Consider the following 14,872-nt stretch of genomic DNA (forward strand, 5'->3'; position numbering starts at 1 on the left):
TAGAGGAAACGCCTGACCTGCGAGAGGTGGTCATCCGTTGTCAGTGGCAAGACTGCAAGGAAAGTAAAAACTGTCCAAGAGCCGCGTGGTCCTTGCTGTGCAGCTGGCGTCCAGAAAGCCACTGGTGGGGCTGTGCGAGTGCAGCAGGACCACGCTAACTTCTGCAGACAAATATGCCAGCCTCAGTCGGACAAAGGCTTTGATATTTTTCAGCTCTTCATGCAGAAGACCACTGGCACATGCTCTTACATGCATTTCCCCAATTTGGTCTGGAGCTTCAAAACCCACTAAGCTTACATCAACCATGAAAAAATCTAATTCCACCCCCTCCCCTTTCTGAATTTAGAATGATAAAGGATCAACAGTTATGTCTGGAGTAGGGAAGCAGATATTACACACATCTTGCTTACAAAATAGCTCTGGTTTTCATGAAACAAGTTTATTTTCCTCCCCCAGCCATTGATGAGCACATGACAACCGTACAGAATAAAAGCTCAACTCCTTAGTTCTGCTCACATTCACTCAACATTTGCTCTAATCAATTATCTTATTTCATGCAATAAGAAAAGAATGAGATTCCTGTTATGCAGCCATAATCAGTTACAGTATGAAGCTGTGTCTGTGGAACATTTCTGATTTTGAAAACTAATCATGTGCTCTGCCATTACATTTCTCTTGTAAAACACTGGGCTTTTACCCAACTTGTTTCTCCCCACCCCCCGCCCTTTAAAAATATTGAGGGCATGGTCTAGTCCGAGATGCCACATTCTTACCCTGCAGAAGCTAGCCAAATTGCACTGTAAGGAACATATTTACCCAGGGAGCCAGGCTCTGTTTTTTAGTTTATTGGAACATAAAAGCATAAGCGGACATCCCCCTCAGAGGAAGACAAAAGAGCAGAGGGTGCCGCATGTGACAGTGGACGGCTGTAGGAGGATAAAAGTCCCGTCCTCACACAAAGGGCTCAATATTGATCTCTAGGGCAGAGCATGGCATGGTGAGCTCAAACTTGGTGATAACATCGGGGTGTAGGACTCCAAGTTTCCCAATGCTTTGACCTTTGGCAAAGATCTCAGCACAGCGACCAGGAAAGAAAGCAGAGCCTGTAAAGAAAGTGAGAGAAAAATCAATATTTCTCCGGGCCAGAGAAGTCAATAGGCATTTAACATGGAGAACAAAGCTCTTAGTATTAAACCATTCTCTGTGCTGAGATGCTAAGAAGAGGCTCTCACTTTCTTGCATTAACAGTTGTCATGATTGATAGAGAACAAGGAAACACTTTGAGTTAAAAATAAAATGTGAAGCCCAAAGTGTGGGCATTTTTCACACTCCAGTTGTTTTGACTAAGTTACTCCTGTAATAGAAACTAACACAGATAAGTCGAGTCAGAGGGCTACTGAAATGAAGAACTTTTGCAGGCTTTAGGCTATTTAACACCTGAATGTTTCCCACCTTACTCTGTTTAAGGAAATAAAGCTTGCTGTCATCTAAGGGGTAAGTAGGCATGTCACGCTTGATTACATGTCACATAATTAGAAACAACCTACATTCCTCATCTGGACAAGAGCTTTTAAGCAGTTTCATATACACTGTAAAACTGTGGAACAATGAACTCAAAGGAAGTCAAAGATTATCTTCCTCTTACCTCAAACCAAGCCCCAAGTTTTAAATGTTATTTGGGAGTTTAAAAAGAAAAGAAAAAAAAGAGTTGAATTGGCCATGAAGAACTTGGAGGAGCTGTGCAGACTTTCATGGAAAGCCTTTCCTACCTGGGAACTTATCTGTGCGTGGTGGCTATACCAGCAATACATTCAAGCTTGTCTATAGCAGCTATGCTTGCGTTTTTTCTGTCTCTGTCCAGAGGTGAGAGGCATTTTGACCTGATAGCCCTTCAAAAGCCAAAACCAAACCAAACCAGCAAGCTGCTACTCCTGAAGCCACCTCTTTCATAACAAGTGTGCGGAAGCAAGGCACAGTGCGCAGGACCTCCAGTCAGTAGTGCTGCAGAGGATGCTGTGAACTCAAAGGAGGAAAGGGGAGAGGATGAAACAAGGCCACTGAATCCTACAGATCCTCCTGTAGAAAGCTGCCTCTGCCACGTTTTTGATGCTACTGCCCTTGCAGAGAGGGAAGGGCTCTTTACCAGATTTCCACTCAGAAGTTAAACAAGTTGGCAGAGGCAGCATCGGGAACCGGTCAGCTTCTCTGCCCTCACCCCTTGCTCTGCATCTTTTTCTCAATAGGCTAAAATCCAACAAAGCATCTTCTACAGGCAAAGCTGGTTATTGGGTATGCGTGAAGTTGCATCAGTGCGGATGAGAAACACCTCTGCTCTACTTGCAGTAGAGTACTTGTAGTAGTATTATTCATACGTGCCAGTATGAAGACAACAGCTGAGGAGCTGCTTCCAGTCCTGCTCTCTGCCTGCTACCGACACAGCACTCAGCCCTTCAGCATCCTCCACATCCTGCAAAAGGATCGCAAGGATTTCCTAACGGCAACTTACTCTCCTGTTGCTCCAAATGTTATTTAAGGTTCAGGATCAGCCCAGGACATTTTACTGTGTTTACAAGGAGCTATTTAACAAAGGCAATAAAGGGCCAAATTAACCTCAAACCTCAGGAACATTTTCCTGACACTGATCACTAGTGGTCAAGCCCAGAGATACATTCTTTGGAAGCTCCCCAATGGAAACAGTTCATTTAAGAAGTGTCTCCTGTGCGGTTTGTAGTCATAACTTGCAGCTACAAGAGCAAGAACAGCAATTAGGTCTTTTTCTTACCCAACTTGCTCTAAGTGCAAATTTACTTAAATGTGTAGTTCAATTTTGGCTGCCTTGTGAAATCCGATGTCAGTAGTAAATGATCACAGTAACATTACCTAAAGGCTGTTTTAAAACCATTCAGAACCAGCATCTTTTAAATCATGTAGTTCCAGTCTTAGCTATGGGCGCAAGCCAACTGCTTCCACTGGACGTACAAAAGTGAAATTATCTAGCCCCTGGATGTTACTGGCGCGTGACTCTAGCCAAACAGACACTTGCCACTGCCAAGCTACACTATTCAAAACAAGTGTTAAAATAAAACTTGACGAAACGAATTTAGAAAAGAAACAAATGCCACACATACAGATCAGTCTGCAGACTGTGGGTGAAAACATAACCTAAAAATAAAGTACCCTTGTAGTTAGTGGTAAAGGCTTTCCTATCTGTGAATAAAGCTGGTATTGTACCAAGGATGCGAGCAGCACACAGTGACGTTCTTTTAGAAACTTGATCGTAAGCTTAAACTGGCACAAGAGCAAGAACCAAGCAGAAGTTAACAATGTTGGCATGGTACCCCACTATAAAATTATAGGAAAAAAAGAGCTTTGACAATATGGTTAGTTAAAAAACTGTGACTCTGACTTGTCTGTTCTTCTGAGCTGCCTTGTGTGTACCCTTGGGAAAGTTACTGTATCTTCTTGCACATCTAGACCCAATGATATCATGAGACTTAATAGTTTTTAAACTTGTTGTAGACATCTGGATGGGGTCTAAAAATAATACCGCACTCAGTCAATCTATCAAAGGCAGTTTCCGAGATCTGTGCCACTTCCCATTGTGTGAAACAATTTTATGTTTTCAGGCACATGAAATGCTCCGCTATGCGGGCATCACCAGTTGTTGGTCTCCCAGTCAGAAGTTAGGCAGAAGGTGGACAGGCGGCGGGGGGGACTTGAAGCCTTACCTGACCCTCACATCCACTACTACTGACCTTCTCTAGAAGGTTAACTTCAGTAGAAGTTCCCTTGCATTTAACTAAATAACATGCATTTGTGATAAATTTTTGAAAACTGATGGCAATTCATGACATTATACCAGAAACTATGAAATGGGTTAACAATTATAGCATAAAGTGAAGAGTTATGTTAGCTAGAATCTTAACACCGATAAAATTTATCCCTTCTTACCATAAGCTTAGAGCACAGCTTCATAACACAAGTGAACTGAATCAGTGAATCACCACCGCCAAAAGGGAAGTGGTGGTTCTCCACCTGGAAAGGGGAGGAGAGTGGGACAAGCTGATTTGGCTGAAGCCTTTATCATGAAACCATACATTCAGTGTGGCTCTGAATACGCTGCTCCAGGCTATGGGTTAGGCATTCAGCCACATTTTCCATCTCATATGCAGCAACTGATGCTGGAACATGATGTTATTTATTTCATATTGCACTTCCTTGCAGTGAAGAGGTAAATATATAATTAATATCAAGGGGCAACATTTAGCTCCCCAAAGTGCAGGAAGCAGGACCTTCAAATCACCGCTCCATTTCTAGTTAAGCTACCCCTGAATTGTTGGTTACTTCATAGTGCAGTCACTAGTGTGCCCGGTGCTTTGCAGACATGGCACTTGCAGGGTATAATTCTGTGACTGGAAGAGATCAGACAATAAGCAAATAAAAATGCAAGAACCTGTTAAAAGCTTTAGGGTCCCCATCTGTCCAGCTAACACTTGGCTCTTGCACCAAAGAAACATGAGCTGAGGAATAGATTTACAGAGAGTTTATGAACTCTGGTTAATAATGAAACTATTATTATGATAATTGGCTGCTTCGAAGTATATTCCTGCCTGCCAAAAGGGCGTCCAAACTGCAACCCACAGATGGGGGATCTAAGGTCTTCCTCATCTTAGTGACTCTCCCTTTGACTACACACATGGTATGGGAAGGAAGTTGGCTCATGCCCAAGACTGGGTGTTGTTGGTCCACATACCTCTGCCAGGGCACCAGAATTTGGAGCAAACATAAATTTCAGATCAAAAAATTCAGACATTGAAAGGGAAGCACATAAAGAACGAAAAAACTCAGAAGAAACATGAACAATGTGACCAGGGGGTGGGGGGGGGGATAAGAAAAGAGCATTTTGCAGCCAGGTGGAGTGCTTTAACTGAGGGACCAACCATGACTAGAAAAGGAGACCTGAGCTGGAAGAACCTCACTATGCTGAGGACAAGCCATGAGTTGCAGGAAGACCTGAGCAACCCACAGAGCAGCACAGCAAACCAGAGGGTTTGTCAACATAGCCAGGAAACAAAGGTAAGGATTTTTTTTCTTCCTGATTTGTGTGTTTCTTGTATTATCAAGTAAATAGCAATGATATTTTAAATTTCTTGCAAAGCTCGTGTTATGAACTGGACTATTATGTCAACTCTTGAAGTAAAGTGTAAAACTTTAGAGTGAGAGTCAAGGCTGTATGAAAGACATGTGTTTATGCCACTTGCACATACAGGGAATCGGCAAAAAATGCACGTGCTATTACTTCATTTGAATAAATCACACCATAAGCTGAAGCCCAGTGCTCTTAAGCTTCAATAAAGTCTTGATGCCAAAAGGAGTTCAAAGGGTGCCTTCCCAGAAAAGTCAGCAGGTGTGACCTGTAGCTTTTGAGCAGGAGATTGAAGCTGACAATAGCATTTGTCCTATCTGTGTACGTAATATCATCAAGAACAGTATGGTTGTGAAGAGCATGGTCTTCCTGAAGAAAGCTTTCACTAGTCAAGCAGTCACCAAAGCACACCTGGAGGCACCATCATCAGTGGATGTGCCAGGAAGGGACTGTGTTTGCTGCTGGTGCAATTATATTAAAAGGCTGCTCTTATAGGTCTAGTTGGTTGTACCATCAAGTACATCAGGAGCCAAAATTCATTTAAAAATCGTAGTTTACTATACCACCCATCTTAAGGATAACAGATTTATCACTCTTGATATAGTTAATCCTTTCTGCTCTGCACACAAATAGTACTTCATAAACTTCACCTTGAAATCTAGTCGAGGTAATGCCAGAGGAATGCCAGAGGAAGCCAGAAGGTCTAGTAGTGGAAATCCACCTCTTAATATGTCAATATTATAATTGGTAGTTACAAGAAGGGGTGGGGTGAAATACAATATGCGTTCCTAAAGAAGAGATGCCAAAGCCAGCCATGTCTTTTGCTGACATACTACACATGAGCAAAAGACAAAAGCTACTTCTCGTGGCTGCAAGTAAGAATTTAATTTCCAATGTTCAGTGATGTAGAAATAATACCTTTAATTAAAGCTTCTGTAGCATGTCCTCAAAATCTGTAATTGCCTCTCTGTATTCAGGCAACAGGGCCACTTTGATTGCTTTGGGGTAATTCTTTGGCCAATAATCCAATAGAGCATGTAGTCTTTAGCACATTTTCTGGCTAATTGACCCTCAAAGAGCTCCAAGTTCCCTGCACTCTTTGTTGTCAAACACCTTGCACAGTTTCTTTTCTCTACCTTACTCTTCCTCCTTTTCAAAAAGAAATAGATTAAAGTAGTATTATAGGCCTACAGTTGCACTAAGCCTTCAAACCCACTCGTTTGTTCCTGTAATTTGAAGGAACATCGGAAGCTGAAGCTTAAGAAGGTAATAGAGCAGAGCTCATTTGGCCTCTGAAGTCTTTCATCTTAATTCTCCATCCCCTTAGTCATTCCAGCTGCCCTTTCACTACCTCACCCTCACTCACCTGGTGAAGTATTTTACCTGTGCTACATGGATGGAATGAGGACAATTATTTACCTGGACTGGTACACTGGATATCCAAAAATAGCGTTGAATATTAAGAGTCCTTTGTGAGGCTAGATGTTGTTTTTCTTTTTAGGATCAGGTTCTTCACATTTTCAACTAATTCCTTCTTTTGGCAGATATGCTCAAATGCAAAGTCACAGGACACTATCAGACCAGCCAGTATTTTAAAAGGCAACTACCTTTTCTTGTCCATGTACGCAGTGCAGTCAGGCTCCCAGAAACTTACGCAAAGCAACAGCAACCTCAAAATCGTATCTTGTCATGGCATGATTTACCTTCAGCTAATTTTAAAAATCACAGACATCTCAAATCTTACATGATTTTTGGAACATACTGAGATACCTATTGGTCTTTTAAGTTGCATGTTGTTAGCAGTTCTTCCCCCATATACTCTCATGCCCAGAAAAAACATACTTTGGGATCAGTGGGATGTTTATTCACTTTAGCTTCCTGGTTGGTAACTCCTGACTAAAGCCATGCCAGAACAACCTCCACTCCCCAGATCACACCTAACTGTAATGACACATCAGGAAATTCAAATTAGTACAATAAAATTTAAGGTAAGCGCCTTAGATTTATTTTTTTTCCCCCCAAAGAAAATAATTAACACTTGAAAAGATGACAGAAGTATCTGTATGATATGAATGAGTATGTCCTCTTTCTAAAGGACATCTTTCATCCTGATTTCTTCCTATGTTTTCTTCAAAAGCCTCCACATACAGGGCATAGCAGCAGAGGGTAAAGGGACAATCAGTTATTTACCTGGACTAGTACACTGGATACCCAAAAATAGCATTGACTATTAGAGTCCTTGTGCAGACAATGAGGCTAGGGAATATGGAAAATCATCCACAAATTTGCAGTGGTCAGTCAATTAATCATCTTCTTGAGTTACAACTAAGTCAATGGTTGCGTTTTTATTAGCTTGTATCTCAGGGAGGGTGTGAGGAAAAACTAATTCTTCTATCTCATAAGAACCCTCATACAACTCTACAAATGAATATATTCTGTTCTATATTTGACTATATTTAAGACTATTTAGGGATCAATGATACTGTTTTACAAATACAAACTTAGAATACACTGTAAGCAGCGGAAATAATCGTAATACTGCTTGGGTCCACAGTCAACTGTTGTCAGTCATGTTAAAGTGTGTTGCGGTGCTAAACTGGGGACTGGTGTAGCTAGCTATCTCTTTCCTTCGTTTGCCTTGAGAACAGAGACCAACACAGACTTTTAGGCTAGATTTATTTTTCATTCTAGCTGTAGAGTGCCCCAGCAGCTTTAACAGAGAATGTTTGGTGTTGCTGGATGTCAGAAAGTGGTTCAAGAACATAATAGGATTGGAGCTCCTCTTTATTTGCTTGTGTTATTCTCGGGACTACAGCAGTGCCAGACACTTAAGATTATTTGGGTAAAATTGCTATGTTCTTGCCTTTCCTAATGGAAGGTAATATTTGGGTGTATGCTGAGGCTAAGGAAAGCAGACATTTTGGGTCACTGATCTGGGTAACAAGATTTCACATATTCAGTGCTGGAATTCCAGGGTGGCTGCTTAAATAATGCGTACAGAAAAACTTAAGTAGGAAACCTAGAAAGAAATCTTATAAAATTCTGTATTTTTCTAGTAATCAGTATTTGTGTATAAAGCTCAATAAATTTGCAGTTGTGAGAAACGGCAAATCTACACTGGAGTTTAGCTGCACTGTAGAGTTACCATTACATAGCTAATCTTTGCTTTTAGGCCAGGTTTATCTGATTTATACAGGTTTATCTGAAATGTTACACTTCATCACTTCATCCTGTCTAAAAGTCACAAACCTAAGCTGATGTTGTGTCACAGCTATTTATAAAGCTAGAGAATTCCCAATCCCAAATCGCTTTTTTTATTAAGGCATCTTGCTGTTTCACTTGAGTTAGAGAATGCAAAGCCTTAAATATTAAAAAAACTTAATTTCTTTCTGTTTCATGACTGGTTTTACCCCTCTTTAAATAAATATCTAAAGAAATAATTCAACCTTGTAAACATCAGAATCCATCAGAAACTAGGAAACAATAAACCATATTCTTTATGGTAGGGGGTATAACATACTCTGTGTATACACAGTAAGGCAGCAGATTTTAGCTTTTAGGCTCTGCTTTCATACAAGCATTAGAGAATAATAAGAACCAGCACTAAGTCAGTCTGCAAGTCTGCTTTAGTGTGTCATATTTAGTTTGCATGTTGTTTATTCACTTCATGTCCTAGACCAAGCCATCCTCCCCTCCCAATGACTTGACATGACTTGCTGAGATAAGGAACAGCCACCTGATGTTATGCTTTCACAGCTACTACATTTCATGCCTTTCAGAAAATGACTTGACAAACTAGCATGGAATAATACATAATTAAACGATGAATCTCAGCAGTCACTGGAACTGTTAATCAGTTTTAGCAACTAAGATTTCTGTTCCAAACCAATGCCTTGTGGCTGAAGCACATGGCTGCACCCCTAGGAACAAAAATGCTTGAACTGGCTGAATGTGAGCCAGCCCACGACCCGAAGCAATACTGGGTCTACAACAAATATGGCTGTTCTGCTTCTGGACCCAAACAAGGAGGCTCTTGTGTGCAGCACATGTACTGGGTTGAGCTTCCACTAGCTCAGCACTTCTTTGCTATCTACTGTTTTCCAATACATACACCATGAGCAAAGGTAAAGTCAATTCTTCTACCATGAGCAATAGAAATGCTCATCTTGGGATCCTGCATTCACGTTGATCTAAAGTTTGAGCCAAAATCTTTCAAATTCTTGTTTAAAATTTTATTGCATAAATAAATGTTAGAAAATGTATGTAAGATTAAATTTGAAGCACTGCCCCTCTGACTCCATATCGCAGTTCAAAAATCAAACCAGATCAGAGAACTGCTTAACCTTGAGCTATAAATTCAACATGATCACAATTGCTAGTGTTAATATTAATATTGCAGTGAAAATGAAAGCATACAGACACTTAGTTGGCCTCCAGCCATAGCAGGCTGCGCAGGAGGTGGAGACAGAATTGAAGGATGAAGCTGTGGCACTGGTCAGGGGTAGCACTTCACCAGAAAAGCCAGTGCAACCAGACCTGCACCCTGACCCTCACTGCTTAGATCACCGCCCCCGTTCACTGAGAAAGGAGATGTGCAATTTGATGCTATTTTTTGCTACTGGCTTGGATGAATCATTTCTCTTCTAGAGAAGGCCTTCCAACATTGAAAATATAGTTTATGATTAAGAAATAATTTTCTATTTCAAAATGTAGGGAGACAGACAGAAAAAATGGAAATGACCTAATTCTTAGGTCATTTACATTAGGTAATGTAAGCTGTGACAGACACTTAAAACTCTTGATGCAAGGAAGATTTTTATCTGTTTGACTTGTTATGATGTATGCTTAAAAAATAGTTCCCCTGGGCGGGGGGGGAATTAAACTCTGAAGAGGTCTCCCCAGTAAAGGAACAGCAGAAGAGCAAAGAGTTAATGTCAGAGAGAAGAAATCAACACCTTGAGCTCAGGAACACAAATGCCAATGTTTTGGATGGTTCTGGGAGTTGACAAAAACTGGTAAAAAATGAAAAGTCTGTCAGGAGAAATGCTACTACTTCTTGGAGTGTCCCTGATCTATTAGAATAAAATGCAATAGGAAGAAAAACACTGTAATCTTGATTAGTTAGTAATTGCAAAAAGAGGAAGATAGAGATGATAGCTTGTGTCTCTTCACAAGTTGACTTGATATCCCTCCCCAGAATATTTTTGCAGTTACCATAGATTTTTTTTTTTCTTCCCACTATTATACGATAGGAAACATGCTTCTAACTGAGTCAATTCAAAGGAGTTTCTCTTCCGAAATAATATTCTGAATTTGAGAAACAAATATGCTCTTTGTTCTCTTATTGAACTTTTTCATTTCGTATGTGGGGAAAAAGCATGTCAAACATAATTTGGTGATGAAAGTTTAAAAGACACAGAAGCCTGTCAAACCTTTTACTATCCTGTGCAGTGTTGAAATAACGTACTTTTCCTCTACCTGATACATCTGGGTTTTTTTTTTATGAAGTTTGTGCAAAAAAATTATATTTGAAGGATATTGGGAAGGAACATTCAAAAACTTTCAGATGAGGAGCTGAAATGACCATAGAAATGGAAAAAGCCCTCATCAAACTCACTTCTGATAGCCACTTTTTTTCATAATAAAGATCAACTATAACACAAAGCTAATGAAATGAGACTTACTTCCAGAAACAAACTATGGGTTTTACCACAAACTGTTTCAGTGTTGCTTAGCATAACTGCATCACTTGCAACAGCAAGACACCTCAGAGACGTCCAGTGGTACAGTGTGCTGTCAAAGTTTGATAAATCAGGTTTATTTGGAGAAACTAGAGACACTGTAGATTCCCACTTTGGCTAGTTAAATAATACAAACAACTCACCTGGTTCACATCTTTGCCAGGTACCTCCTTGCCTGTTAAAATGGTTACAACCAAATTTGAGGCATCAACACTAGTATGGGAAGATACTTGATAAGACAGAAATAAACTTGGCCGAAGTTTGTAGGGATTTAGTTCCTATAAATCTGAAGTCCTGTGTTTACAGGAAGGACATAAAGAGCAGAGATAATAGACAATTAAAGGGACATTAAGTGAGCAGCCACACCCATTTTATTAGATAATTTCATTCTGAGTTGTTAGAACTGTAGTTCTTCACTTAACTAAGCTCCCTTGACACTGCAGGGAAAATTGCTCAAGAGAAAAGGATGAGTAATTAATTAGAAATTCATTAGATCTCAAAGTGGCGGCCAACACTGGAAAAGCCGCAAGAACTAGTGACAAATAACCAATTTTGCAAGATTCCTTGGCAAGAAGCCATTGTAATGATCAGTGCTGAACTCCTAAAACCCCTTGCAGAATTAGTGTAATACATTTAAAAGTACTAAAATCAGACAGATTTAGAAAAAACTGTCCCTACTTCTTAGTGTTGCTAATTCATGAAGCTAACTGGGGGGGTGGGTGGGAAACGAAGCAGAAATAGGAGTGGAAGATCAGGATATCTTCAAGAACGATTTATTTGATAAACAAGTAGTACTAGTTTCTCAACAAAAACTGGGAACATTTTTGGCTAAAACAATATGCATATTTAGTGCTGACGTGAAAGCAGTCAATAATCAGAAAAGCTACTTACAGACAAAAATCAGAGAAATAAATTGCACTTCATAAAATGTGATTAATAACAGTGGCTGAAGATTCATCTAGGAAACTGAATAAATTAGGCAGCAATAAAGACAGCATTAAAAGACTTTAAAGAATATTGGAAACAAATTGTATGTAGAGTACTTCCATCTGCTAACAAGACTGGTTGAACTTCTTATGTGAGACAGAATTATATTTCTCTTCATCTGGGGGGGGGAAAAAGGTATTCTTGAATATAATAAGGTATCTTCCAGTCCACTGAAAACAAGAAGAATATGTTCGGTTACATCTACTGGAACTAGGATGTTTCTGAGATGCTAGGAGTCTTAGGCACCAGAATTATGGTGCAATTCTCAAAGCAAATATCCTGCCTGCTGCTGTTAACTTACAGTAACAATACTGGGAATTCTGCAGTACTAGAAAAATGTTCATGTGGTGCTAGTATTCCAAGGTGGATGATCTAGATTGATCCTGTGTGAGAAAAAAATTATTTGGGAATTGGCAAATGTGAAATTCGGAGGACTTGAATACAGTCAGTTGCCAGCTGATATATGTTTATTGGAAGTTTGGTAGATAAATACAATTACAAGGATGCAATAGCACCTACAAAATATCTATTTTTGAATGTCAATTAAATGGATTAAGAATTGACTGATATCTTCTAGTATGTCACAAATGATATTTGGAGGATTCATAGTAAAATTGGCACATTTCCTTTAGTGATCTGTGAGTAAACACACAATTATTGACATTCATGAATGATGCGATGGCTGCCAAGACAGGCAACTGAAAGGCCAGGATTGCCATTAAGAGCAATCAAGCTACAGTTCCTTAAAATAAAACAGGTATTAATAGTACTGTGTTGAACTTGGCATTAAACATCTGTGTATATTGCAGTCTCCCAATATAGACTGATCACCAGAGACAGATGCCAGGGTTCAATTCTATATATGCAACTCAGAATTAGTCCCAGACTTCCCTCCTCGTCTTGTGAATTGAGGTTCACAGTCTGAACCTTCTTTTGAAGTTGTTTGTTGTATAATTATTATTACAAAAGCAAATGTTTATTGATGTTCTTAGTTATGGAGATAACTATTACACCTCTAATTTCACAGCTAAACCTTACTAAATTAGAAGCTATCACTATGATTTACTGTGGAATTAAAATTTTCTCCACTTTACCACACCTTTCATTTAATTAAATAAGGGCAATAAAAGGAAGGGAGTGCAATTTCTTTGCAAAAACCTTTTTTTTTTTTTTGAAAGACAACTGTCAATTACTAAAGGAAGCAAGACTTAGTATGCATTTATTAAGTACACATTTATTTTAAACACGGACGGGCTGACTTCCCAGCTTCACTAAGCTGTTGATTACCCTAAAAGAATGAATGGCATGAACATTTACTTAAAAAATAAAAAAAAATAAAAATCAAGAGTTAGCTGAAATTCACAAGAATCAATAAGGTACAAAAATGTAGCTCATATCACAAGCTCACACTATTCAGGGATTGTTTGTTTTCACATGAATGAAATCTATTTCATTAAATATCAATTTTATCATAGAAGGCAGTGGGGCAGACAGTGAAGCAATATCGACACACAGGTTTACCATTAACATTTTCTGTCAAACTGCTTCATTTTCATAAAATATGGATATTATTTTCCCTTTTCAAACAGTTTGTGCCAAATTAACTTCCATTTGCAAACCAGAGACTCTCAGAAAGTACTGCAAAACCAGGGTTTCCTTCCTTAAATAAGGAACAGTCATTCTAAGTGTTGTAATGTGAGCGAGGATAATTACACCTTACACTTCACAACACTCCTTTGAAGACTGCAATATAGAATCCACTGTCAGTATTTACTAAGCCCTTTTTTACTCTTTTTAGCCTAAGTAAGATTTTACTGTGGACCCAAATCCCATGATTAACATCACCTCCTGTAATCATGGTCCTGATTTCTGGAAGAAAATAGTCATCTCGGATGGTCATCTAGAAGCACAAGATGACCAAAATGTTGCAGAACACATATCCATTTCTACAGAAATTAAAACTTGAAGTTAAGCATACCTTCCAATATAATTATGAGAATGCCTCTAGTTTTCAATTCAAGGAACTGAAACCCATGACAGTGAACACAAAAACAAATAATATTATTAAATAAAATTACCTGACAATATAGGACCAAATTTGGCTCATTCTACCTGTATCTTTATCACTTTAAAAGTCTGGGTTTTTTTGTTTACCTCCTAATCATACACATCCATACTTATCTTTAAATTTTATTAATGGTATGGCACTGGCTAAAATTTCAAGAGTTATGCAAAAATTTTTATTATGGAGCACATATAAATTTGAGGATTGATGCAATAACTGTACTCTTTCCAATCTATGTTTGACAAACAAAGAAAAAACAAAATGCTTTTCTAGGCCAGTAATTGTAAGATTCACTAACATATCAAAAAGTCAATTCTGTGCTTTTTAAAACAATGGGTAGCATTTCAGAGTTCTGTCTTTAAAACTTCATAATTTTGTATATTTAATGGTAATAAGAAAAAAAAGGTTCCATTAGTAACTTTAAGAAAAATGAAAAGCATTGAGTGCCAAATGTGTGTTGAAATCCTTAAATTCAGTCACTCAAACCCCTCTCTTCCTTAAGGCTGCTCTAAACAGCTCTTCTCCATTTATTACCTAGCTCAGATTACACCAAAGCATAGTGCGAAGGCCAGGGGAACATCACAATTTCACCCATATTTTCTAGCATCTGTACTTTTTTCACAGGTGTTGCTATAAAGGCAAAAAGGCTCTGACCTTAAGGTCAAATCACAGGGCACTTAGGTGTTAGTAGAACAGAAGGAGCTTAAATAACCATGATTTGCACATATGGACCAAACAGGACTACAGTACAGGCATTTCGTTTTTCCAAAGTGAATTTGGAAAAGAGGCAAGTATGTGCCCAATACCTCTCTATCTATTCTTTATTGCTCATTTAAAACAACATTTTTCCCTGTATTGTTTTCCAGTAATCACTGGAACTATTCTGAATCACTGAATATGAATCAGTTAATATAGTTCAGTTAAATCACTGAA

The 14,872-nt window shown here is 38.9% G+C and overlaps 1 protein-coding gene across 1 annotated transcript in view; it reads right to left on the bottom strand.

The window, feature by feature from the left end:
• Positions 1–420: 420 nt before the first annotated feature.
• The window catches only part of FARSB (phenylalanyl-tRNA synthetase subunit beta), a 41,961-nt gene continuing 27,509 nt past the window's right edge, over positions 421–14,872 (bottom strand). The window contains exon 17 of the mRNA XM_059822688.1: positions 421–1,103. Coding sequence (XP_059678671.1) covers positions 952–1,103 — 152 coding nt within the window. The 3' untranslated portion in view covers positions 421–951. The remainder of the gene's footprint in view (positions 1,104–14,872) is intronic.

This window comes from Gavia stellata, chromosome 11, assembly GCF_030936135.1.
Source record: "Gavia stellata isolate bGavSte3 chromosome 11, bGavSte3.hap2, whole genome shotgun sequence".
Taxonomy (NCBI): domain Eukaryota; kingdom Metazoa; phylum Chordata; class Aves; order Gaviiformes; family Gaviidae; genus Gavia; species Gavia stellata.